Source organism: Halichondria panicea, chromosome 17 (assembly GCF_963675165.1).
Source record: "Halichondria panicea chromosome 17, odHalPani1.1, whole genome shotgun sequence".
In the NCBI taxonomy this organism is placed as follows: Eukaryota; Metazoa; Porifera; class Demospongiae; order Suberitida; family Halichondriidae; genus Halichondria; species Halichondria panicea.
In genome coordinates this window covers 2048096-2075478 of record NC_087393.1, presented here as the reverse complement: position 1 = coordinate 2075478, position 27383 = coordinate 2048096, and the positions used below count along the sequence as shown (strand labels likewise).

At 40.4% G+C, this 27383-nt stretch overlaps 4 protein-coding genes across 9 annotated transcripts in view; 2 read left to right on the top strand and 2 right to left on the bottom strand.

The window, feature by feature from the left end:
- Positions 1-27383, top strand: part of LOC135350761 (serine/threonine-protein phosphatase 6 regulatory ankyrin repeat subunit B-like) — a 248755-nt gene that overhangs the window by 102942 nt on the left and 118430 nt on the right. Inside the window, exon 19 of the mRNA XM_064549592.1 lies at positions 685-783. Coding sequence (XP_064405662.1) covers positions 685-783 — 99 coding nt within the window. The remainder of the gene's footprint in view (positions 1-684; positions 784-27383) is intronic.
- LOC135350816 (putative RRN3-like protein RRN3P1) overlaps positions 1-27383 on the bottom strand; it is a 152198-nt gene that overhangs the window by 106105 nt on the left and 18710 nt on the right. For 4 of the 5 annotated variants that reach the window (XR_010399284.1, XR_010399283.1, XM_064549662.1 and 1 more), the window contains exons 4-10: positions 17376-17476; positions 17086-17314; positions 16911-16963; positions 16771-16851; positions 16599-16637; positions 16402-16538; positions 15444-15574 (exon numbers count right to left, since the gene is read on the bottom strand). Coding sequence is in view for 3 of the 5 variants with exons in the window: in XM_064549662.1 (XP_064405732.1) it covers positions 15444-15574; positions 16402-16538; positions 16599-16637; positions 16771-16851; positions 16911-16963; positions 17086-17167 (523 nt within the window). In the remaining 2 variants the exon portion in view is untranslated. Of the gene's footprint in view, positions 1-13447; positions 13628-13877; positions 13936-14939; positions 15140-15264; positions 15330-15443; positions 15575-16401; positions 16539-16598; positions 16638-16770; positions 16852-16910; positions 16964-17085; positions 17315-17375; positions 17477-27383 lie in introns of those variants that run through there. The other variant, XM_064549660.1, reaches the window with a different exon arrangement.
- Positions 7191-9309, bottom strand: LOC135350812 (uncharacterized). Its single transcript, XM_064549655.1, has one exon. The coding sequence runs from the start codon at positions 8462-8464 to the stop codon at positions 7454-7456; it is 1011 nt and encodes a 336-aa protein (XP_064405725.1). The 5' UTR covers positions 8465-9309; the 3' UTR covers positions 7191-7453.
- On the top strand, positions 19081-27319 carry LOC135350785 (uncharacterized). Of its 2 annotated transcripts, XM_064549623.1 has the most exons (8): positions 19081-19211; positions 19263-20194; positions 21277-21363; positions 21438-21536; positions 23321-23419; positions 26843-26941; positions 27001-27099; positions 27162-27319. In XM_064549623.1, exons 1-7 carry the CDS (start codon positions 19112-19114, stop codon positions 27070-27072), a joined length of 1488 nt encoding a protein of 495 aa, XP_064405693.1. In that variant the 5' UTR covers positions 19081-19111; the 3' UTR covers positions 27073-27099; positions 27162-27319. The 2 variants fall into 2 exon arrangements, 1 of the variants encoding a protein (XP_064405693.1); XR_010399272.1 differs by lacking the exons at positions 27001-27099; positions 27162-27319 and adding an exon at positions 25819-25910 and having other exon boundaries at positions 19082-19211.

The window sequence follows — 27383 nt, the reverse complement described above, 5'->3', positions numbered from 1 at the left end:
GCGTAATTGGAAAGCGTTATGAATGTAATTGAAGCATGGATTTTTCCATCTTCAGTAACAATTTTGATTTGCATGCCCTTTCTGTTTGCACCACTCGTGTACAACACAGAACTCTTAATTGGTTGGTCTCTCTCTAGCTGACTGTGCTGTTCGGACTGACGCAATGTAACTTCTCTTTCTATACCAGTCACAGTAGACTTCATCTTCGTTTCAAGCTTTCTCGATACGTGTATGTGTACTATTATGGGCTAGCTCCAAAGAGCACATGCATGGAAATAGACTGAAGAGCGGATGCATTAGTTCACAAAAACGAGTGTGTCATTATGTGTTATAAGACTATATAATATACAGTACGTTACGTACATCTGTATACAAATTGTGTATTGACTAGAAGTTTACATCCTTTTGCCATTTCTGGCATATTTGTAAGCCGATCTGCCAATCGGTGCACCACATTTGTTGATTAGTAATTACCATGATTTCAGGAGAGCATTACGTTAATGCAATTGGCGATCTTACTTTACATGCGTATACGTTGTTGACATTTGAGGCATACACAGTTATGTAAAATTTAGTTTGGCTATCCCTACCTAGTGTTTGTCAACTCAAAAATCGTCAAATGTACTCGCTATACATGATGTATTACATATGTCCACCTGCTCATCCTCACTTGACTCCGTACAGGGTGGAGGCACTGCGTTGATGGCAGCTGCTCAGAATGGTCACTGTGAAGTTGTTAGAATGTTGTTGGAGGCCAAAGCTGACGTCAACATAAAGGCTAATGTGAGTGACATTTATTGCATGGTTGTGTGTGTGTAGAGTTTACAACACAAGTTATTAATTTTGATGGTAGATTTTGATGTTAAAGCTTCGTTGTCGTATAAAAGCAAGCAAAAGCTAAAAAGCTTGAACTTGCACGTTGACATCTAGCTTCTACGTGCGTCCTTTTCTCGAGGTACGTCTTTACAACTGAAGTGATCCTGTACCAGGAACGATGGAATTTCATTGCTCATGTTACTTGCTACTTAGCCAGCTTCTCCATACTACTATATCGAGTAAACAGCCGAGAGCTAGCATGCACTTTAGTACGTGCTCTAGTTGGGTATTAATTTTGAATTTTATCAGTGAAAATATCCTGACAAAGAATACAAATTTGTTATTGAAAGTCATACACATGCAGAGCTATATAGCTAGCTAGATAGAGACAAAGCAGTGGGTTTGCTATTTCTTTCGATGAGTCTGTAGCAGTGAGTATAGTAAACTTTCATCAAAGTTAGTATTAGATGGGCGTGGCCTGTCCATATAGGTTAGTGTCAGCTTTCACTCCATTCGGACGATTGTCATCCACACTGTTGCAGGCTGTGAATCTTTTGTTAGCATAGCAGGCTACAGGTATAGCTATCAGATGGGCTAGAAACCTTCAATCGTGTACGGGTCTGTGTAGTTATATTCATTATTCCTCCCCAAGCACTGACAGTCTTATTTTTGTCGCTTCTGTTTGTACCATTCGTGTATGTGCTAATCGGCTTGTATAAGTTACTGCGCTGTTCGGACTGATATAGATCTGCCATGTAACTTAGGGGTCATTCCATATCAATTCAACGAAATTTAAAACGTGACCTCTTTAGAATTGCACAAAACTTGGTATATGTATGAGGAATGGTGTGATAATATCTCAGAAAAAATGTTGCGTTGGTAATCAATATGGCTTCTAAGATTGAAAAATGAAGAAATTCCCCACTTTTAAGAACTGGCTGCTGTTAGTTAACTTTCTAACCATATACATTTAAGACTTGTTGCCTAAGAAATTCCGCATCATTTGGCATATTGTATGGCTTCACTTAATAAAGTTTGGGTGTTGTATCTAATTAGTGTACTTTGAACTTTGACTTCTCAAAAAGCGCTGTTTTTTCCTGTACTTTTTTGAGTATCATGTTCCTTATACCTTTCTCTTGAGTTTGGTTCTGGGATTCCAATGGGATTATGAGATATGTTGTGGGATGTAGTGTGATGTGGCAATATTTTGTGGTTTTAGAGAATAAACAGTCCTTAAAAAATGTTTGCAAAACATTTCTCCATTCTCAATTGTTACTGTGCACTTTTCCTTAGTAAGTAAGCTGTGTGTGAGGCCCTTTGTTGTGGCAATATTGCAATTAGCAATTACATTGGTTGATGAGCAACATTACCTACGTTCAGGCTAACAGTTATACGTTTTAGTTGTAGCAATGGTAATTTGACAAAAGTTGTGCAGTATAATTATAGTTAGCATTAACATTTAGAAACATTAAAAAGCCTAGGCCAAATGTTTGGTCGTTTCTGATGCAGCTTTAATCTCCTTCTTAGATAAATTAAACCTGTCTGATTTGAGGATTAATCATTAAATCATTTAGGCAACGTATAAAAGTATTTAAATTCTGGAGCTGATTTGAGGATTAATCGTTAAATCATTTAGGCAACGTAAAAGTATTTAAATTCTGGAGCTGGGATACTTGAATAAGCTGCATTCATGGCCTGCGAGGGTAAAGAAATTGTATACACACTAGTGCATGAGTTGTGTGGTTTTACTTGGAAACTGATACCCTAGCTATAACCACCCATTTGTTGTGCAAACCAATCACGAGATATTCTCTGGTGGCATTTCAGTTTCTACGGAGATGACTCATGTCCATCTTCTGACTATACCGTACCCTCGCGAAAATAAGCCCATCTTGAATAAACACCCATCCCCTCTTTTGCTTTGAAGTTCTTGCACGAGGGTATTTTCACTCGATTATAAGCCCACCCAGAATAAGAAGTTGAGCATGCGCAGTAGCTGAATGCCACATGTTCACTATTAATTTTAGTGAAGAAAGGAAGTTTTAGGTAGTAGCTAGTAAGACTATACTCTTTGCCGGACCAAGATCAGACATTATAACTTTCTCTGTATGGATCTGTTTGCCCCCTGAAGATGTATATGCAGGGAACAAGTAGTCCTATATGCTGAGAAAGGAAAACACAAGTCCAAGAAAGTTATCACACAGGCTAATTTTGCAGGTTACCTTGCCTTGGTTTTCTGAAACAAAGTACCTGATAGCTGCTCTGTATAGGAGTATGACCTACCATCCTTCGAGAAGTTTCTGCTACATCTAACATCAACGAATAGAGTCAGAGTCCACTTCTTCATGTTCATTCTCTTGTCATGCTTTAATCATACTCATGCATTAGTTTATAACATTGTTGTTGTCAATAAAATGTTCATACTATATATTTACGTATTAAAATGAAAATACTAATAAAGAATTGACATAGAGCAAAGTGTAAACCTCGATTTGAGGCCGCGGGTGGGCGTATGTTTCAATGAAAACTCGCCGTTCGCGATAAACGCCCAGCCCCTAATAAGCCTAGACTTCTTGCATAAATTATAAATTAGATAAATTAGAACATAGATACATAGATCTACAAACAGTCGTTACCAAAACGCTTGCTTAGCCATATCACACAACTAGTGCATTATAGATCCAGCTGTTAAATGGTACAAAACACAAGAGTACAAAATAAACGCACTGTACAGATGCTAGCGTGCGTACGTGGTAGAGTACCATAAGCGTACTTTCAGCACTTATTTTGCTCCTTATTAACGTGCTACGGACATACTACGTAAACATAACGGGAACTGTATATTGACCGCTACTGTATGTATGTGTCATTGGTTGTAGAAACAAACCTCTTTAGACTGCACGTGCGCGACTGGACTGAACTACAGTATTTTTCGAAACATAGGACCATTCTAATTAAGCACCACTTTGAATTTCCCATTATCGTAACGTCACGAAATTATTCTTCGCTAACAGTGAGGTTTTACTTAAAAATAATTATGTTCCTCAAATACCCGCGACCTTGTTTCGAGGCTGAATTGTGCTTGTAGCCTAGCCGTGATAATTATAAACATTCAATAACTAAAACATTCAATTAACTGATAGCAATCACCATACAAAAGAAATGTTTCTTGTACAACACAGAACTCTTAATTCTATCTAGCTGACTGTGCTGTTCGGACTGACGTAATATAACTTCTTTTTCTATACCAGTCACAGTAGACTTCATCTTCGTTTCAAAATATAGAAGCTTTCTCGATACCTGTGTACTATTATGGGCTAGCTCCAATGAGCACATGCATGGAAAGAGATTGAGGAGCGGATGCATTAGTTTCACTAAACCACTTAATGGACGCTCGAATATACACTCATGACGCGACTAAACGAGTGTGGTATTGTGTGTTTAATCTAGACTGTACGGTACATTACGCACATCTATATACAAATTGTGCATTGACTGGAAGTTTACATCCTTTTGCCATTTCTGGCATATTTGTAAGCCAGAAATAGTATTCGTTTCCCTGTTATATGTACGAGCATCTGCCAATCGGTGCACCATATTTGTTGATCAGTGATTACCATGATTTCAGGGGAGCATTATGTTAATGCAATTGGCGATCTTACTTTACATGCGTACGTTGTTGACATTTGAGGCACACACAGTTATGTACAATTTAGTTTGGCTATCCCTACCTAGGTGTTCACCAAAATCGTCAAATTTGTTCTGCTTATACATGATATACTCATACATAGCACGACTAAACGAGTAAGCACAGAGTGTACGGTACATCTATTTACAAATTTGCATTTATTGGTAATTAGTAGAGTTTGGCAAGAATGCAGAATGCTGATATCCATACTTTCCTGCTATTTTAGCTATTTTATTGTTGTGATGCTCTTTATCATGTGGATACTGTGTAGGACTGCAGGGGCTGGGGTGTTGTGTTCTTTCAACCTGGTGGTTATATTGTATTGTATTGGTATAGCTGGTTGAGAGAAGCCATAAATTATGCCCACACTTTTGGACCACTAAATATTTTTTGGTATTTTGGTCACTCGGCATTTTACAAACTTTTTTTTTGTTTTTTGTTTTTTTGTTTTTTTTTGTTTTTGTTTATAAGATAGCTAATGTGTGTGTGAATGGGTGGTTTCCTATTGGGAAATGCAAGATATTAGGGTTGTGTTTTGTACCATTTAACAGCTGGATCTATAATGCACTAGTATCCTAACTAGTGCATTATAGATCCAGCTGTTAAATGGTACAAAACACAAGAGTACAAAATAAACGCACTGTACAGATGCTAGCGTGCGTACGTGGTAGAGTACCATAAGCGTACTTTCAGCGCTTATTTTGCTCCTTATTAACGTGCTACGGACATACTACGTAAACATAACGGGAACTGTATATTGACCGCTACTGTATGTATGTGTCATTGGTTGTAGAAACAGACCTCTTTAGACTGCACGTGCGCGACTGGATTGAACTACAGTATTTTTCGAAACATAGGACCCTTCTAAGCACCACTTTGATTTTCCCATTATCGTAACCTAGCGAAATTATTCTTCGCTAACAGTGAGGTTTTACTTAAAAATATGTTCCTCAAATACCCGCGACCTTGTTTCGAGGTTAATTGTGCTTGTGGCCTAGCCGTGATAATTATAAACATTCAATTAACATTCCAATGGTGTAGTAATATCCCCCCATTTCCTCGAGGGAAAAAGGGGGGGTTTGGTAAACTGCGGGGCCACTCCCTCACTGTGCCAACATTCATACCACTGCATGCCTGAACAGCAGCTTTTTAAAGCCTTATGCCGATGATTGCTTTGGCCGCTTGGCCACGTCATCTGCTAGGCCGCTTGGCCATACCACATTCATTATAGTTTTATTATAATTATGCTTAGTAATTACCTATACTATAATCTGGGGGAGTGAAGGTTAAGCTCCCAAGTTGCGCGACAACCTGCACCTTATGAGCAGGGCAGTTACGCAACACTCCCCCAAGTGAAGATAACTTTTTAAGTACATGGTCATGATTATTATTATATAATACTAACAAGAAGATTCATAGCATGACTAGAAAGAGTGATACAAGGAAACAAAACGAAATGGGTACCGCATTTTTAAGGTTGACTTTATGAGATGAGTGTGTGAGATTGCTGCTTGCTGCGTCGCCTGTTTGCAGATGTATATTCTGAATGTGTTTGATTTCCATCGCCCTGCTTGCTGGATTGTAGAATCGTTGAGCCCTACAGCTGCTGCGGTTGATGCTGCACCAATTCTAAAACTGTGGCCAGAGAATGCTTTTGGGTCAAGGCCAACCAGGGTTATGGCCTGACGAAGGTGTGACATGAGTTTGTGTGACACGAGTTTTGGTCTTGTCAATGGATCGCCATTTTCGAAAATAAAGAGGTTTGTTTGAGTGCCAAGCATTGGCCGATGAGACAAATACCCTAGCATGGCTGCTACGGGGCAAACTATGCTAGAACTGCGTCCAAGGTGGATGTAATAGCCTGCGCCAAATTGATCGGTTTTACTGTGACGAAGGTGTATTGTCAGTAGTTGAGGGTTTACATGGGAGTCTACGGTGACGTCGTTGACTTGCAGGTTGGCTTGGTTGCCCGCTGTTGATGCAGTAAGCTCTCCCGCTCTCATAAATCCAAAGAAGGCAAGGCAGAATGCTGCCCAAAGCATTGTTTTATTGAAAGTCGTTGGTTGCTGAGACCATAGGTGGTGGATATTTCGCATGATATCAGGTGTAATAGGGTGCCGTGTGGTGCGCTTATGGTCAGGTGTGAGCTTGTGGGGATTCCTTTTAGGAGATAAGGGATTTTTGATGACGGAGTTAAACTTGGGTCTGGTAGTCCCGCTCGTATTTGAAAAAAGTGCAGAGCGCTGAGGTACGATCTAATAGTCGTCCAGTGGACTGAAAGGGAGAGATGTGTGATGAAGTGAGTCTGTGCGTAATCTGTAATTGGTAGGGGGGAAATGTTCATTGTCGAGCAAAATTGGATGTATTTCCTCCAGCCAGTATTGTAGACGGCTCGAGTGGAGGCGGAGATGCCGTTGTCAAAGTAAGTTTGAATAAGTGAGTCCAAGTTGGTGATCCCCAATCCGGGATTTGAAGGACCAGGAGTTCCAGGATTGCTTGTGGGATGATTTGTTGTGCCGCCTGTGGAATGAGAGATGGGATAACAGTCAGATTGTTTCTAGAAATGGCGTCCGCAGCCACATTTTGCATGCCCGGTATGTGGTAGGACTCTTATCTCGAAACCATAATGTGCTGCGTAAAAAGCGAGACATCTTAGTATAGGTGCATAATGAGTGTGTCGTTCGAAGTGAGAGTTTTCAGCACGGCGACCATGGCCATGTTGTCGCAGAAGAAGTGTACCCGTGACTTAGTCCACTGGTTACCCCACAAAGCTGCTGCGATGACGATAGGGACCAGCTCTTTTGCTGTGATATTGATAGCTTCCCATGATGGCGGCCATGACGCCTGAAACCACGTGTTGCAAAAGATTGCGCCGCATCCGTAAGAACCTGATGCATCTAACGTGACTTCCAGAGTAGTTTTGGCTCCGGGAAAAAACGACTTGCCGTTTCATCCCTGGAGAAATGTGTTCCACCATGCTAAATCGGCTCTTGCACATAGATTGAGGCGCAGATGGTGGTGTGGCTGCAGTGTGCGTGGAAGAATGGAGAATAAGCTGCGAAGGAACGTTCTGCCCTGGGGTGTAACAGTAGCCGCATGAGACAGATACCCTAGCAATGAATCCAATTGGTGCCGTGTGCAAGAACGTTTGTGTGACCATTCTCTCAACAGCTGTTGAGTGCGATGTAATTTATCACGGGGTAGTTGCAGTTCGAATGTGTGTGTATTATAAGGATCCCTAAGAATGTTAGTGTGGTGGTTGGACCTTCGGTTTTTTGTGATGCCACTGGGATTCCGAGGGAGTCGAGTGTTGCTAATGCTGTGTCTCGTGTACGCTTCCCCTGATCGCAATTTGGGGGTGCTAGGAAGAGGAAGTCGTCTAAGTAGTGTATCTGATGTTGAATGCCCCTGCAATGGAGTACCCATGCATGTGGTGAGATCTGCCACGGCGTTGAAAAGTTTAGGGGCTGAACGTAACCCGAATGGTAGGGCACGATCAAGATAGAGTTGACCCTGCCATGTGATGCCCAGCAGCGTATAGTCTGCAGGATGGACAGGGACAATCCTGTATGCGTCCTTGAGATCTAGCTTGATGAGTTGTGTGTCGCGGCCTAAAACGTTGATAATGTTTACGGCATCATGGACCGTGGCATATGGCATGGAGCAAAGAGCAGTTGGAATGCCATCGTTGACGCTATGCCCGTAAGGTGCTGATAGATCACAAATCAATCTCCATTTGTTCGCCTGGTGTGCTTTTGGGACGAGGCCCAGAGGGCTGGTGTGTGGTTTGTCGCTCGTTATTGGGCCTAGCATGCGATTGGCTGCTAACTCTGTACAAAGTCTTTCCTGCACAACGTGTGGGTTTGCTAGTGCAGAGGGATGATTACGGGTGTAGGAGCGAAGGTGATCTCGGGGGCCATGAAAGCCAATACGGAAGCCCTCTTGAATGCTTTTATACATATACGATGCATAGCATTGGTCGGGGTGTGTCCGCAGAAATGGCTCTAGCTGAACAAGATTGATAGGAGATGTGTAACGAGGCCACTTTGTGTAATTCTCTGTCAGCGACGAGCCTGCCGTAAGCGTCTGTATGTACTTATACTATTCAATTAACTAATAGCAATCACCATACAAAAGAATTGTTTCTTGTACATTAACATTTTTCATGTACAATTACAATGTCATTGAACTATATATCAAACACATTCTGATACTGTAGAAACTTGATTATTAGCTCATGCGCTCATGGGGTAAATAGCAGAGTTCTATATACACTTATTCAAGAATGCGCCTATAATGCAGTCATTTTTGAGCCCCATCTAGTAACCGGATGTCTCTGTGATGAGAGCAGACTCGTAAGCTATAGCTAGGAAGTGAGCAAGCAGGCAATCCTAATGGATCTATACTACAGTTCATTTTATAGTTCATTTTACAACATTTGACCAGGATCTGGAGCAAAAGGACCTCATTCTTTGTCTCACATTCTCTCAGCATGATCAGACAAGGTAACAGCATGATCAGACAAGGTAACAGCATGCTCAGAGAGATAGATATCACCAGCTATATAGCTATCATGCATTGTACAAGCTAACTAGGTCATAGATAAACAAAATTAGCTGAATCTATTCTACTAATATTCTTCGCATAATTAAAAAAGCGCTTCAATTTGAGTACAAAAAACCTGCAGCTGAGCATGCGCTTAAAATAGAGATACGCTTATAATCGAGTAAGCACTAATAATTCAGTTTCTATGGCATACAAGGAACAGTTATTGTGAACACATGATAGTTATCTACTGCGCATGCTCACACTCAAAGGAACTTAATTGCGAATAAGACTAAAATCGTACTCCTCATGCGTAATTGGAGAGCGTTATGAATGTAATTGAAGCATGGATTTTTCCATCTTCAGTAACAATTTTGATTTGCATGCCCTTTCTGTTTGCACCACTCTTGTACATCCTTCCTATCAACACAGAACTCTTAATTCTCTCTAGCTTACTGTGCTGTTCGGACTGACGCAATGTAACTTCATTCTCTTTCTATACCAGTCACGGTAGACTTCATCTTCGTTTGAAAATATAGATGCTTTTTCGATACCTATGTGTACTATTATGGGCTAGCTCCAATGAGCACATGCATGGAAATAGACTGAGGAGCGCACGCATTACTTTCACTAAATCACTTAATAGACACTCGGATATACACTCATGACGCAACTAAACGAGTGTGACATTCTGTGTTTAATCAAGACTACGGTACGTTACGTACATCTATATACAAACTGAAGTTTACATCCTTTTGCCATTTCTGGCATAATTATTTGTAAGCCAGAAATAGTATTAATTTCCCTGTTATATATACGAGCATCTGCCAATCGGTGCTGCACCACATTTGTTGATTAGTAATTACCATGATTTCAGGGGAGCATTACGTTATTGCAATTGGCGATCTTACTTTACATGCGTATGTTGTTGATTACATTTGAGGCATACACAGTTCTGGAAAATTTAGTTTGGCTATAACTACCTAGGTGTTCGCCAAAATCATCAAATTTATTCCGCTTATACATGATGTATTAGATATTATGTTCACTTGCTCATCCTCACTTGACTCTGTACAGGATGGAGCCACTGCGTTGTTAGTAGCTGCTCAAAATGGTCACTGTGAAGTTGTTAGAATGTTGTTGGAGGCCAAAGCTGACGTCAACAGCAAGAGAAATGTGAGTGACATTTATTGGATTTGTGTGTGCTATTGATCGGTGGACTGGAATCATGCATATACTCGCGACTGGTAGCTAATCAGAAAAGTAGTGGCGTATACACTACATGTATGGCTTTCATGTATGGTTTTTATTCATTTTGGCATAATATGCTCTCCATAAACGTACGTAGGATACTTACATGTACATGTGTAAGTCTTCTCTTAGTCCCAGAGAATAGTTCATACAGCATAATATTTCATTCCTGGAATTACCGTTAATTACAGAACCACTCCAATAGAAGAACCAACTGTTATAATTATTTTGTTCTATTTATGATCCATTTCCATTTCGTAATTATTTTATTGTGGTGCTTTGTTAATTAGTTAGCACGACCATAACCAACACATACTACTTTGAGTACAGGTCACAAAAGTTTAAGGTCCTGAAACTTTGAGCGGCTATATTCGAGGCAACCAGGTCACTGTGATGCTAATTTTTGTTAAGCTTCACCCTATTCTAAGAACTAACTGTCCATAATAAAATTCTTTTTTTGTTCCAAATGTAGCAGATTTGTTTTGGTGCTGTAATTAGAACAAGGACGGTACATGAGGTACTAGGCTTAAGTTAGGGATTATAGTATCATATCTACACTAATCTACACTAATCCCTAGTTTAGTAGAACAGCTAGTTCACCAGCTTGATTTCTTGGAACACTAGCCAGCTAGCTACAGAGTGAATCATGCAGCTACACGTGCGAACATTATTTCAGAATTAACCGTACCGTATTAAATTTTAATGAGCTGGCTTCCGTTTCTACGCGAACCGTTGTACGCAAATTGAACGGTACGGAACGGGGACTTTTATATGAGGGCTACGTACTGTAACAAGTAACAATGTTACCAAAAACGTTTGATAAAATTATAATAATTATGCTCCGCAAGTTTTAGATACGATTTAAAAAACGATAGTATCTATCAACAAAATTGAAATACTTAGCACAAATATATGTTACATGTACAATGTCCATGTCATGATTTACGTAGGTAAATAATTATTATGCTTCATGCACTAGAGTGTAGATTGGTGCCGTACTCAGGGTTTTCACAAACATGTTTACTTCTATAGGACAACCAGACAGCTCTCCATCGTGCCAGTAACAATGGACATGATGAGGTGGTGAGGGTCCTCTTAGCAGCCAAGGCTACAATCAACACTCAGAACAAGGTTTGTGTTAGTGTACAACTTGTTACCCTTTACCAAGAGCGCATAAAAGAGAGAGCGTGTAACTTCCGTTTGCTACAGTACGGGCAGGATCTAAAACCACTACTATAAATAGAACTATGGTCACGTGGGACTACACTCCATGCACATGCAGCAGTGAGCAATTTCAAGAATTGTTCTTTTTATATAGTAGTGGTTTTGGATTCTGACCGTACTGTAGCGGATGCGTAAGTTTAAGAATTACTCTTAGAAGTTACATGCATGGCAGATCTATCAGTCCAAATCTTGTGGTAGAAGGAGAACTCTTTTCTACCACAAGAGATATGCTGCAAACGCTCAAATATATACTCATACATGGCACGACTAAACGAGTAAGCATGGAGTGTACAGAACGTCTATTTATATACTCATACATGGCACGACTAAACGAGTAAGCATGGAGTGTACAGAACGTCTATTTACAAATTTGCATTTATTGGTAATTAGTAGTTTGGCAAGAATGCAGAATGCTGATATCCCTACTAGCCTAAACATTAATAGCATCAGCATCTATACATGTATATCATGCATGTTGTACTGTACTGAGTCATGCTCATACAATGCAGGTCGGTCAATCTGCCTACGATCTGGCTCGTAAGAATGGACACACTCAAGTCTGCGAATTGTTACAGCCTAAACAGTGTAATGTTACTTCTGTGTAATTTTATATGTTTCTTCATAATTATTTTGTATAAGAGTTTACGTTGATTACTTTGTGCTCAATCAATCGAAAGAAAACTTATAGGTACATACGAATGCAGTGACGGTGTTAAGAGCGAGCATTAGATGTGCCATGCTGCCAGTGCATTCATGCATGATGCTATAATTATATACTCTCATTATACAACCCGTGAATCGACCTTATATTCCTTACCTTACCGTATATATAGCGGATAATTTCTGTGGGGCAAAATATTCGTGGTTTTCGTGACGGAAGGTCTGACCACGAATATTTTACCCATGCACGAATGAAGCGACCTTGCCTACCTTTACCTGCAGTGCAAGCAGCAATCACGAAATTATTATCCACGAAATGACTAAATTAATATTGCTCAACCACAAATATTTTACCCCGCGAAAATTACCCGCTATACGGTATATTATCTGACCTCATTTATTGCAAACTTACGCTACGTGCCTTATATAAATTTTTTTACAATACAATTAAGACACCCCCAAACCCCTAAAATTCAATCCCCCTTTTATTTAAAATCTTGTACCATATAGCGGATAATTAAACCCTATCCCTCCTATCCCTATTATTTTTCATGGGGTAAACATTAATTGAACTTGACATGATCAGCTATAGTACATATAAATTTCCTTCCTTCATTACGAGTACTGCATTGTAGAGGTCAGCTTGTCCAAGAAAATAACAATTTTCACGAAAATTACCCGTTATAATTATATACTAGGTATACGCACACGCATGATTAGCCTCGCGCAGAGTTGTATTTAAGTACAATTTTAGGAGAATGAAGGAGAGTAGACTTAACCTGCATGCTGTAGAGAGTATGATTTGGATATAATTATGCCTTAGTGCGCATGCGCAAATTTGTGTGCGTGTGTGTGTGTGCATATTATATCGCATGTGTGTGATTGTCTCTCTGTACTGTGCAGACTGCTATACAGCTGCTCAAGGATCAATGAAGTGTGAGTAGTTTTTCTTGGATTTGCAAAATAATTATAATGCTTTGTTCTCGAGTTAATTATGCCTAGATTTGCTTACGTACTTGGAATGCATTGCAGCCATCAATTTTAGACTTGGACTATTGGCATCGATCATTTTAACCACAATCATGGTTGATCGTAACCCATTCTTTGAGTTCCTGCGATTATATAATAAATTCTGGATTCTTCATGCAGCAAAATTGATTCATCATTGTATAATGTGTGTATAAAACAGCTTTATGTTATAGGCATCAGCACCCACGGTGCTTTCATTATGAAATAGCAATTAATAATTATACATGTACAGTATTCAATTTCAATATTCAAATAGATTCTGTCAATGAACAGTAGTGAAAATGATTTCATCCAATATAAAAAGTGCTCTGTCTATGATGGTGACACAGAGTAAGGTAGTGATGAGTCCAGTGAGGTAGTCATGGGAAGACTGTTGGGGAGAGAGGAGGCCATAGAGCTGTGGTCATCTTCCAGCTTGGAGGCGAAAAATACATTACATAATTACAGTGATTGGGGCACAATCGGTGACTTGTCTTTGGCATGATCATAGTTCAAAATGATAACTAAGGGCCGGCATTATGTTTTAGTAAAAATATACCAATGGTCGATCATGTGACGTACATGCACCAGCAACCATGGCGATGAGTCTCTACGCGTAAATAACTGTATATAGTCGTAACACACTTAATTGAAAAGGGACAAGCTTTTACACCATTTTCCTCACCTCTGCTATTTCCATTTCCTCCCACTCCTGATAGAGTGACTGTACGTACAATGACGACCTGTGTTGAATGCAACAAGTGAACAATCTCTCAATAATGGCAAACTTTAAAGTCGTGCAATTTATGGACTGATTGATACCACTGAACAATTAATTTACAAGACAACCAATTTCTGATGAATCAACAGTTTTACAATACTGACTTACAGTATACATCAATAAAAAGTTCCCGTTCCGTTTCTAAAAACGCACGTATAAAGGTAGCGTTAAACTGGATGCAGAACGCGACCAATTTCTCATTATAAATTAAAACGGTGACATCATCTTTTTTTTTTGAAATTACTTACACAATGATACTGTATGATTTATAGTACAATGAGCTAGCTAGCTAGCTAGCTATTATAAAGTACGCAGACATGCAGTCAGACATACTGGAGAAGAGACGATGGTCTTCAAAAACGGTCATTCCAGGTCACACATAACTTGCATGGAGGGCAACTTAGTCTTGGGGCTGATGCGAGACCGAGAACAACTGCCATGGGGAAACGGTGCACTGTTGCAAAACAGCATCTATAAGCTAACTAAAGGATTAAAGCGCTAGACAATCAGCTATACTGTAGTACACAAGCTAGCTAGCTAGCTACTGCTACACTGTACACACGATCACAAGTTAACAAATCTGCTTACTCAGCAATTTTTCTGCACATGCGTGAAAACGGTAGTGTTTTGCATAATACAATGCGTTCATTATGCGGTTTTTTTATGCGTTTAAACGGGAACGGTGCGTTTTACGCAAACGGAACGGGAACTTTTTATTGATGGGTACTGTACATATCTCGATCCTAACTTAAGCTATAGCAACAACTCTAATAGTACGTACTGTGGAACCTCCGATAAAGGATACTAATTTCTGAATAAGGGCGGCCGACACTAACTGTAATAAAATCTCTGTCCTGACAAAGAGGCCGGGTACAAGGATAATGTTCCGTCCCCCAAAGTGTAAAATAACAGGCACCTCTCTGTTAATGAACTAATCCCTTACATAAGCACTATTGCATGTAGCACCTTTTCAGACAGTAGGGGTCAAAGGGGAAATAACAGTCGAGGAGGTTGGCTTGCTCCTGTTGCTGAACTTTAACCTCTGGGGTCACAACTAGAGTGGAGAGAATGAGTCGTTTATTCTGTTCCAAGATGGAGTAGCAGAACACTATCTCGTGATGGTTGGTGATGGAGGCAAACACTTCCACTACTGTCGGGAGGCACACCTGAGTGTGTGTGTGTGTGTGTGTGTGTGGGTGGACAGATTGTGAGGGTGAGGAAAGGACAAAATACAGAGTAAGTCTTAACACAATGCACACAGTCAGGTCACAACCTGGGCAACTGTACTCACCTTGAGAGGGTTGAGGCGAGAGGAGATGACTCTTTCAAAATTGAGCTGTCTCGAGAATTTCAATCCTGTACCCACAAAACTAAAACAAACTCGTATCTGAAGTCTACCAGCTAGTGGTGTGAGGATGTGTAACTACTACAATTTAACCGATTTTCTACTATCAATGATCTTTAACTCACCATCTGGTGAGTCCAGTAGTGCCTTATGCCTGAACACAAACACATAGAACACAGCCTGACAGAGTGAGAAGAATGGACCGTGCAGTTTGACCTCTGGTTTCATATTGTCAGGGGAACAGCCATCCAAGTACCTGCATAACACGGACATTGTGATGAATTGCCCCATTTGGCATGTACAATATAGTAGAACACTCGTGTTATTTACGAACCCTTACCAAAATTAATATTGAGGGGTAGGGGTAAAATGCACAGCTCAGTGTAGCAATATACATCTGTATATAATCATCTGTCATGTATTGGGTTTTCCAGTAACATAATTATGCAGATCAATTTGTCAATGACTTTTACATAAGCTGGGCTCGGTTGTTATGCCTCGGTGCGCATGCGCAAGCGAGGTATACAGTAGTGTGTTTGTGTGTGTGTGTAGACTATTTCAGCTGCTCAAGGATCAATGAAGTGCAAGAAGAGTTTCTATAGGCTTCTAGTCATGTTTTCTTGGCATGCTATTTGTGGATTTGCAAAATAAAACTTCGTTCTCGAGTTATGCCTACTTAGAATGCCATTGCAGACTTTTCAGAAGAGTCCGTAGCAAACCTTGTTCACCGAGTGTTACTACTCTACTTAGTAGTTAGCTCTGCACTATATATAACGCTAGCTATTGGTAGCTGCAAGAGTGAGAAAAGAGCTACAAGGCTCTGCTGACTTGCAGCCATTAATTTAGACTTGAACTTTTGGCATCGATCGTTTTTAACAACAATTATGGTCGATCATTACCCACTATTTGAGTTTCCCTGTGATTGCATGCAAAAATGTTCATCATGATGTGTGTATAAAAGCATGGATAGAACAGTTCTATGATAAAAGCTAGCTATTAGTAGTTTTATGTTATGTAGCTTTGGCACCTCCACCGAGGCATCAGCACCCGCGGTGCTTTCATTTTAAAAGTACATGAACTTACTCATGAATTCGACGCATCATGATGCTTAGACACAGTTTGGCCATCATCATGGGAATGAACTTTGATCTGGCGATGTAGCTAGCAATATAGGCAGCACAGGTTTGTCTCAGTACAGCAGGAGTGTTGAAATCTTGAAACTGGACAAAAATAGAGAATTATTATCTCTATATTTAAGTTAGTTGGACAGGAGTTCACACCTTTTCCCACAGGAAATCCAGGAAGATGCCCGGGAACGACTGAAAGAAATAAAACGATAAGACACTAGCAAAAATATGTAAAGATCTCTCACAAGTCTACATACAGAATTATAATTGAATACACAACAACCATCCACTTACACAACTGAACATGTACAACCCTCCCCCTCACCTCGTGTAGACTGGTGAGTCTGAAGAGGAGGAACTGGACGTGGGAACATGCGTGGGTAGGAAAGACCATTCGGTCAAATATCTGCAGCAAGAGTGGGATACCATTAATGAGCATGAACAGACCCTCGTATAGTCCATTACCTTGAGCAGTAGTGTGAGGAAGTGCCTGGCTAGATCCACAAGAAGCACACCTGCTGTTACAGTAGTGGACAATACTAATTATATGGGGCATTGTGAACAGTCAACTATAGACTACAATGTATGCCAACTTATGACACTATAGTTGTACAATACGGTAACCACATTATGGACACACCATCATTGTAGCAGAGTGAGTGGAAGTGGTTCAATAACACAGTCATCATAACGTCCATTTTTTCAGCACTCTCGTTACTCATCACCTGGACATGACTGTACGATGGTTCAAGGTTCAACCCCTCCTTGTTGTAACTGGGATCATGTACAGTGTCCACTTCAACATGGAATTGAGTACCATCAGCATCATCACTGACCACTCCGTGCTCCTCAAGACGGGGGATGTCAACCTTTGAGGAGGGGAATAGAGTGAACACATCTGTGCATTTACAACGAGTAGATTGTACTCACATCGATAGAGAGCACCTGATGGAAGATGAGCTCCCAGACACCGTCTCTGAGGGCAGGGCAGTATATGTGGTCAGATACAGGACGTTCTTCAGGGCTACCTCCTGCACACAGGTACAGATTAGTGCAGGTACAGATTAGTGCTGTGAAGCTATTCACCAACAATGGCGAAGGGCTGGAGCTCTCCCCCGCCTATACATATATAGGTTTAGCTTGCATAGTCTCATGAATCAGCCGCACTTAGAACGTCCGTCTGAGCACTTTAGTATAGAGGTCATTCCATAATGGAATGTTAATTGTCATTACGTCAGTGTCAAAACCAAAAGAATTTAACGCATGCAAAAGGTCAACCGCGAACGCTTGACTAGCAGCTATGAATTTTTGTTTGGCTTGCTCCAAGAACGTTGCTAAAAGAACAAGAAAAGGTTGCACAGCACTATTGTGCAGTCAACTCAACTTACTATTGCTCTTTGACTGGCTAACAGTAGCCACAGTTAGGCTGATTAGCGGCTAGCTATATATGCGTCCTACTGTATAAACGCATACACTTCTCGTCATTCTTTATTTCCTTTAATTTTGTCAATCTTCGATCTGATTGGTCAGGCCGGAATTCCGACCTGGCCAAAAAAGTCATAACCAAAGTGCTCAGACGGACATTCTAAGCGCGACTGATTCATGAGACTATAGCTTGCATGTAACTGTCTAGCAGAATGATTTATCTAGCTAGCCTTTTGTAATAGAGTAGAGCATCCATGCTGCCCTGAACAGATGTAGTCTCGCGGACCCAGACCCTGATAATATATCGGCTGGTCCACGAGACTAGAACAGATGTTCACACATCATATAATACGCGTGGCTTCCATGCAATGGAAATTATTTTCTACGCTTCTGACCAAAGCAGTTACATGCCAACCTTGTATCTCAGAATACAGTAGCAGCTCACTTGAATGTCTGGTCCCCTCCCTTTGAAGGGATAGTTCTTGATGAGGTACAGCTGGACAGTGTCTGGATTATTGTTGAACCATGAGAATCTCTGGAGGAGGTAACAATCTGTGTTTGTGTGCAATAATTTCTTAATCAAAAAGTTTACAATTATGTGCGACAGGTAAAATAATTGAACGAATAAAATAATTTTTAAGATTTTTGATTACTATAGCGAGAAATTTTCGCTGGTGCACATTTTGCTATTTGGCTCCAGAGCCCTCAGCAGGAATGTCCGTGGGTTCAAATATTCGCGCTTCAAAGCAAGGAAACCACACCCACCAATAACTTTGCATGCGAAGAAGTACTGGTGTGTGGGAGTTTATCCCAGTACATGTATATTAAATTACTCTGCCTCGAACTTAAAACGCAAATTTTGCACCGAAAATTTCCCGTCAATATGTTAATACAGTAATTTCCGTGGGTTTAGTGGGAAAGCTGAATCCGAAAAACCTACCGGAAAACATGCAATACAGTGCATGCAATGAAGCAAACGAAAATTGAAAATCACCTGATGTATAAAACAATATTTTACCACGTAAAAATTACCTGCTCACTATACGGTATTGAAAACTGCCATACACTTTTTAACACATTATCATGGCGGCCTTGTATAATTATTTGTACTTGTGTGATCGATCATGATGATGCACTCAATCTGCAGTGTAGAAAAAATTAATGAACAATAATTAATGTTCATTTACAACTCTTTATAGATCTAGAAATTAATATCTTCTTCATACTTCTTAAATTAAAAGATGACGATTCCGTTCGAGCAAATCAGAACCCAGAGCACCAGCAAGGTAAGCACAGAGCCATTCCATCCTAGGTACGTTATGGCAAGGCTTGTTCTTTCACGTGAGTCACAGCTGAGCATGCCATTTTTTCATCAAGCACCGCCCTTCCTAGATCCTTGCAAGATGGCTGAAATGTCTGAAGTGGATCTGGATGCTCTAGTGGTCCAGGTGGAGGGACTGGGCCTGGAAGAAAACAAAGTGGGCTCAGGGGCCTATGGAATAGTCTTCAAAGTCACAGTCAACGGAAAAAAGTGTATTGCAAAGAAACTTCACAATATCTTGCTCCAAGCTGACAACTACTACCCTCATGCCCCCACTCAGCAGAGGGAGTTCATTGTGAGAAAATTCCGCAAGGAGTGTTGCATTCTGAAGAGTTTGGATGATCCCAACGTGGTCAGCTTTGAGGGAGTCCATTACGGCCATGACAAGAACGACATCAGTCTGATAATGGAGAGGCTTCATTCTGACCTGGCCGACTTTGTCAAGAAGAATCCCAGCACAAACCTTGCCACTAGAATCCACATTCTTTACGATGTATCTAAGGGCCTTCGCTACCTTCACTCTCTGACCCCTCCCCTCATCCACCGAGATCTCACTGCTCCCAACATCCTGCTCACTGAGGACCTCACTGCCAAGATCGGAGACCTGGGCGTGTCCAGGTATGTGGATCCAACAGTGCCCACCATCTTGTCCACTAATCCGGGACACCTCATCTACATGTCTCCGGAAAGCCAAGTGGAGAATCCCGTTTACACTACCAAGCTGGACATCTTCTCTTTCGGGAATCTCATCATCCACACTGTCATCGGGGACTTGCCTAAGGTGTACAGAATTCTTGATAATGATCCTAATGAAGCAGTGTACAAGCGTGAGGGGAAGATGGAGCTGATGAGACGAAACACATCTGTCCATGTTCAAATGGGGGAGAACCACGCCCTTTATCCTCTCGCTGTTCGTTGCCTCCACGACCGACCAGAGCAGAGACCAGCAGTTGAGGAAGTGAGGAGCTCACTCAGAGAGCTGGGTCACAGGCACCCCAGAATGGTGAGTGCGAGGGAAAGGGTTAATTACTTCCTATGTTACGTATATACTAGTGTATCCACAAGGAAATGTAATTGTCAGCACATGTAAGTATATATACATACTTATAGAGCTAGCTGCTTCCATAACTGCAGTAAATTATAAGATTTGCAAAAACTTTGGGTTTGTCCTATAGAGTATAATTATGGTATATATACCGTTTTTCTAATTACAACATGATTTTCCAGTTGGGCACAAAATAAGAAAAAAACTATAATTCCAGTTTGGAGCATGATTATAATATTAATATTATTAGAGTTGCAACTAGCAAGAGTGCTAGTAGCTGTCGTATTTCTACGAGGCTATCATAGATCAGTTGTATGTAGAGCCTCGATTACAGGCCGCGTTATAATCTTATTTTCTAATTTACCTAAGCGCCAATAATTCCAGGATTTACTTGGCGCTCAATTAAAAATTAAACAAGACTTAACAATGTATGATTACAGTGAGTGCCGCAGCTAAGTATTAAATAGACAATGCAATTTCTGTTTAAAACTAAAAGGAGATGTACTATCTACAATAAAACTATAGGTAAAGCATTGTAATGAGTAATGACTTCTATAAAAAGGAAGACTTATGTGCAATGGTGCTTACAAATGGCTTATGGGGGGTGAGGGGGAGAGTGAGGCATGAAAAGATTGGAGGGTATGCATGAATTGTTATTGACTATGTTGTAGCAGACTTTCGTATTTTCCGTCTTGTGGTTAGCGGCAACCATTTTAAATCTTCTTAGTTTACCATCATGGTGTAGCTATCTAAACTACTTGCAGCACTTTTGCTGGCTATAAGTTGCTTGGAATGTATCTCAACTTTCAAGGTATTGTCCGGATATTTAAAACATTAAAATACCTGAGTGTCCGCTGTATTAGAAAATTGGTCTGGGCTAATTAGAAGTGTCCGATAAATTAGAAGATATACTGGTTAGATTTTTGTTCAGGACTGTTAGTTGTGCTATTAACATGTCGTTAGGTTTTTAATTACTCTATCACGTTTCCCACATCATAGGCAATTGACATTTGTTACTTTGATGCCCTTTACCCGTGCAGTCATTCCTGGAAGCGTGCAAAGCTGGTAATGTGGGTGTGGTTCAGGAGCTTCTGGACGGTGGGGCTGATCCCAACCAGGCTGATCAGGTGAGAAGAATGAGTGTTCGTGTCTGTTAATTGCAGCTATAATTATGTTACAATGTACATTGTTTCATTTGTAGAATAACACAACTGTTGTTTGCTGGGCCAGTAAGAATGGACATGATGAGGTGGTGAGGGTCCTTATTCGAGCTGGAGCTAACGTCAACATTCTGGACAAGGTTAGTTGTGCAGTGGAACCCTTTATAACAAATATCATTGGGGAAAGGCCGTTCTGCATAGTTTATGTTATAATTTAAAGTGTTAATTTCCGTTCACCTGTAGAGTTAATTTTAGCCAGTAATTTTGAACCTTAGGACTCTGCTAAATGGTTGTTTAGATTTGAAAAGGCTGCAGAAACAAGCAGCCACAAAACACGGCAAAGCAGTAATTCAATTTTCACTGGTTAGTCATGTGACTGAGATTGGTTATTTTCAAAAGTTGATCTTGGGGAATAGAAAGATATATATAGAGTTCCTGAGCAGAGGGTACAGTGTCTGTAATTATAACAGACCCCATGCAGGGGCGTAGGCAGAATTATGGGAAAGGAGGCTTATTGCTAGAACCCCGTATGCACCATATATTTTAGGGGTTACACCAGAAACTATACCCTCCTCCTAATCAATTACTGAATTCCAGGAAGTCAGCTCTTATCCTGCTATAAACAACAACAAAAATTATGATTAGGGCCAACTACAGCTAGTTCTAGCTAGCGGTTTTAACATCTTATGGATGATTCTATATTGAATGTCTGATGTCTAACTAGCAACAGTACAGCTATTCAGTTACTTTGCTGGTTCTTCATATCGGCACTCAAATTGCACTAGAGCTTGGCAAGCTGCTTGAGGCTCACTACTCCTTGTGAAATAGTGGTCCAGTGTCTGTGACAATTAAGGCAGCTTTAAATTAGTCTCACATACCTAACTTCTGGCATTATTTAGTTCACAGTACACAAGTATAAACGTCACTTCCATGATGTAAGCTTATCTTAGCGCACTGCAGTCTCAAGTTACTAGCTAGCTCTTGGGCATGCTGATCGTGCCAATAATCTGTACCAGTACTGTATTGCTGTAGTAGCCCACGCTCAAAAGTTGTACATAGAAGAAAGACTCCTGTTGGTACTTCTGCAGAGGAAGGGGGACTCCAGCCCCCAAAGCTCCCTACGCCCCTGCAGGGGCGTAACTAGCAATGAGGCAGAGGAGGCCCTTGCCTCCTGTACTATTTAACTTCAAATTTCAGTAACTCACCTCTGGCTAGCTAACTTCTGGATAACTAGCCAACTAGGTATGTAGAATAAGCAGAAATGAGCTCTATCACATACTGTCTTGTTGATGAAGGTAAGTAGCAGTTTTCTGCCATTTGCATGCGCTTCTACGCGATAATTAGTGTGTTTCTGGTTTAAAATTTGCGGGGGCGGTTGCCTCCTTCCCGTAAATTTTCTGCCATGGGGAGTAAGGTTTTGATACAGAGAGGTGTATGTAGTTGAGAGCTTCATTTATGTGACTGTACTACAAAATCAATGTTTCTCTTTATGTCTTGCAAGCTTTGTATAGGATCAAGTTAGAGCTAGATTTTCATAGATCATGCACAATGATACATATCTCAGCAATAATTTTCTGCCTGTTATGTGGTCGCCTCTATACTGAAGTACATGTGTCTGCGATCTGGAGCTTTGATTTTGGCTGTTATAATGTAACAGATCGTAGTTATTCAGGGATGGCCGTAAAGCATGGTTCCACTGTTACATGCAGTAGTGTCAAATCAAGACTATGTATGTATCTCAGGTGGTGAGGTTGTCATTAAGCAGATCGAGCATCACTTTCATGGGTGTACCAGATATGTGTCTATTAAACTATGTATGTACAATATACAGTCGTATATATAGGAGTGGTGTTGCATGGACCAGTGAGTGCATGAGGACAAATCCATAATTATAATAACTATTTTGTTGTCGTTTACATTACAGTGGAGACAGTCCTCTCTCTACGCAGCCAGTTTCTGTGATCACCAGAAGTGTGTGGAGCTCTTGCTTGAAGCTGGGGCCATTGTTGATGTACAAACAAATGTGAGTGTACGAGTCAGTGTAGTTGTATTCATTATTTCGATTCCTGAATTGAAGTATAGCTCAAATAGACGCTAAGGTATACGTACATCAATGTACAGTAAACAAAGTTCCCGTTTCGTTTACGTACTACACATGTAAGTACATTTGGAGCATTTCCGTTTTGATAGCAAAAAAAAACTACCACCGTAAAACCCACATATGAATGAACGGATCAGAGTTATGCTCTCGTTCGATCTCTATTCTGCTTCTTGGTGTTCCCCCGGCTTCACATTGCATGTTTTTGTGGATCTTAGATCTACAACAGTCCCTAGAAAACGCTTGCTATAGCCATATCACACAACTAGCTCTTTACTCATACCCAAAAAATTCATGATATATTCAGCTGTTAAATGGTACGAGTACGAAATAAACGCACTGTACAAATGCTTAGCCTCGTTCCCAGGCCTTACTTTTTCTTGCTGTTGTCACTGTTCATCCATAAACATAAGAAAGACATAGTGAGGCAGCAAAGAAAGAAATGGGCGTACAGTTAAGAAAACGTAAGGCCTGGTTTGGGAAATCGCGTGATCCACAAGGATTTTTATGAACGTGGGCGATATGTAGCCCACAATCGTGACGTAAGGTATTCTCCCACGCATTCCGAGTAAGACTGTACTGTACTGCACTGAGACAACCACCAAGCTGTGCTGCAAGTCAGATCAGAGAACCAGCGTGGCCAGCTCTGGTGGCAGTAGCTACCTGCTATATGATAATGATGACTAAGCTATTCTACTATAGCATGTAGAAAGACACAAGAAAAGGTAATAGTGATAGAATCTAAACACACAATCTAGACTAGTAGATCATCTAGCTAAGCCTAAGGTATAGAGCTAGCTATAGTGCTTGCAAACTTCCAGTTCCAAGTCCATGTCCAGCTTGCAGCAGGCAAAGTTTTACTAGTCGTAGACCTCTGCGTGGGCAGTCCAACATCTCTAGCTCAGTATGCCCACGCTCATTTTCACCCTTCTACCACCCTTCTACCCTCACGCGACTTCCCGATACAGGCTCTCCTTTTTCCTAACTTTACGTCTATTTCTTTCTTTATTCCTCCAATTAATACCGTATTTTATCTCATTGAACGAATAATACAGTATTTTATCTTATTGAACGATTGTGATAAAGAACAGAAAAAGGAGAGCCTGTGTAGAGGCTACAAATGCTAGCGTATGTGGTAGAGTACCATAAGCGTACTTTCAGCTCTTGTTTTGCTCCTTATTAATGTGCTACGTACATATTACATAAACATATAACGGGAACTATAATTATTGACCGCTACTGTATGTATAATTATGTGTGCCATTCTTTGTAGAAACAGCTCTCGTTACACTGCATGTGCGCGACTTTTCAAACTACCATATTTCTTCGAAACATGGTGCCCTTCTAATTAAATTAACAGTGAGTTAAAAATACGTTCCTCAAATACCCGCGACCGCGTTTTGAGGCTTCAATTATGCTTGTAGCTTAGCTGATAGCAGTTACCATACATGTTTCTTGTGCATTATAATTATATGTTTATATTCGAGAATGTGCCTATAATGCAGTTATTTTCGAGATGTCTCTGTGATGAGAGCAGACTCGTAAGCTATAGCTAGGAAGTGAGCAAGCAGGCAACCCTAATGGATCTATAATATTATCATACTATTATACTACAGTTCATTTTACAGTTCATTTAAAACATTCATATTGACCAGGAACTGGAACAAAAGGATCTCATTTTTGTCTCACATTCTCTCAGTATCATCAGACAAGGTAACAGCATGCCCAGATAGTCTTTCCAGGTGGATATCACCAGCTATGTAGCTACCATGCACTGTACAAGCTAACTAGCTCATAGGTAAACAAAATTAGCTGAATCATCAATTCTAAATTTTCACTAATATCCTTTGCATAATTAGAAAAGCGCTTCAATTCGAGTACAAAAAACCTGCAGTTGAGCATGCGCTAGATACGTTTATAATCGAGTGAGCGCTAATAATCCAGTTTCTACGGTATATACAAAAAAACCAAAGGAACAGCAGGTAACCTGCAAAATTGCATGAGTGATCGAAATTGTTCTGAGATTTGGGATAAAGGACGTAGTTGTTCCCTGCATATACTTCTTGGAGGCAAGCAGAAAAACTTGTTCTATCCGCTCTTGGTACCAACAAAGAGTAGAATCTTACTCACTATAATAAAATCACTAAACCACACCGTGCAATTATTGTGAACACATGATATTTATCTACTGCACATGCTCAAATTCGAAGGAACTTAATAATCGTACTCGCTCATGTGCAATTGGATGAATGCATGGGTTTTTCCATCTTCAGCAACAATTTTCATTTGCATCACTCGTGTGTACATGCTTCCTATCAACACAGAACTCTTAATTGGTTGGTCTCTCTCTAACTTACTGTGCTGTTTGGAACGCCTGATCTGCAATGTGTAACTTTCTACCACGAGAGAGTTTTAAGTAAGAGGGCATTCTACAAGACGTCCATTTACAATTACATTGACTCAACATGCACAAAGTCAAAATATCACGATCAAGCACAAAGTAGCGTTCTCGTAGTGTGGTAGCTAGTTAGGAGTTTGGCAAGAATGCTGATATTCATATATATATACATTCCTGGGTAAGCCTGAAATGACCTGCACCCTGCATATAATTATTTGGAAAACGCTTCTGTGTAGTTTTGCCCCCCCTAGGATCTGGCAGATTCCTTTGTACTGCTATAATTCTGATGACTTCACCCCTCCTATATTTTTAAATTGCCCAATTCACCCCCCCCCCCCCCCCCCCTGATCCAAAATCCCCTGGCATGTATGCACATGCATGTGCTAAATTTATTCCAAAAAATTAGTTCAGCGTCAAATTTGTGTTTTATACATTGTATATAATAATTATTACCATGCAAGGGCGTATGAAGAGAACAGGGCATGCAACTACAATCGTATTATAAATGGGCAGGGGTTTATGTCTAGAAATAGTAAAGAATTTATTGCACGTGCACTTTATACTCTTGTTTTACTCCATTCCCTAGTGGGCGATTGGCTAAATATAGCATATCCTGCTGACTCGTCAATATACAACGCATACACAGTATACATAATTATATAAATTACATGCCCTCTTCTTTTCATACGCCCTTGGTATTACTATGTATATGTATAGTGGTTTCGAGGGATAAACTTTCGCGTAACAGATTGCGTTTGTATAAGTTTACCCTCGAAATATACCCGCTCGCTACCCACTATACAGTAATTAGTAATTATAATACAAGCTAGGTGAGTGTGGGGAGTCAGTGTGCCTTATATCATTATTCAGTGTACATTGTGATCAGTTAGTTTTTAGCTGCTGGCTGCTGGTGTTTGTGTTTCCCTAATTTGACTTTACTCTGTACACAGAATGGTTTCACTGCATTACATGCAGCCTGTCAAAAAGGTCATACAAATGTTGCAGCAACTTTAACACAAGCCCAGACCAGCGTCAACATCCTGACCATGGTTAGCAGAGAGAGATCAGCTAAGTCCACCTGTGACAAACTATTCTCTCCCCAATGCAGCGTAACACGACTCCTCTGATGTCTGCTGCCACTAATGGACACTCTGCCATTGTCCGTCACCTTCTCTCTTGAGGAGCTGACCCCAACCTCAGGAACAATGTGAGTCATTACACATCATATGCATGTGGTACTGTATATTGAGTCATGCTCATACAATGCAGGACGGTCAATCTGCCTACGATCTGGCTCATAAGAATGGACACACTCAAGTCTGTGAATTGTTACAGCCTAAACAGTGTAATGTTATGTAATTACTTCTGTGGAATTTTATGTGTTCTTTATATCCGCTTTTGTAAGAATTTATGTTGATTATTTTGTGCTCAATTAGAAAGAAAACTTAAGTACGTATGCAGTGACGGTGTACAACCTATAACTGCTCCTGA

Excerpts from the sequence above, each read along its gene's own strand:
- LOC135350812 (XM_064549655.1), bottom strand. The coding sequence starts at position 8,464 with ATGTATAAAAGCATTCAAGAGGGCTTCCGTATTGGCTTTCATGGCCCC.
- LOC135350785 (XM_064549623.1), top strand. The coding sequence starts at position 19,112 with ATGACGATTCCGTTCGAGCAAATCAGAACCCAGAGCACCAGCAAGGTA. Across the intron at positions 20,195-21,276 it reads GTCACAGGCACCCCAGAATG|TCATTCCTGGAAGCGTGCAA; the intron begins GTGAGTGCGAGG and ends TTACCCGTGCAG. Across the intron at positions 21,537-23,320 it reads ACGTCAACATTCTGGACAAG|TGGAGACAGTCCTCTCTCTA; the intron begins GTTAGTTGTGCA and ends TTTACATTACAG.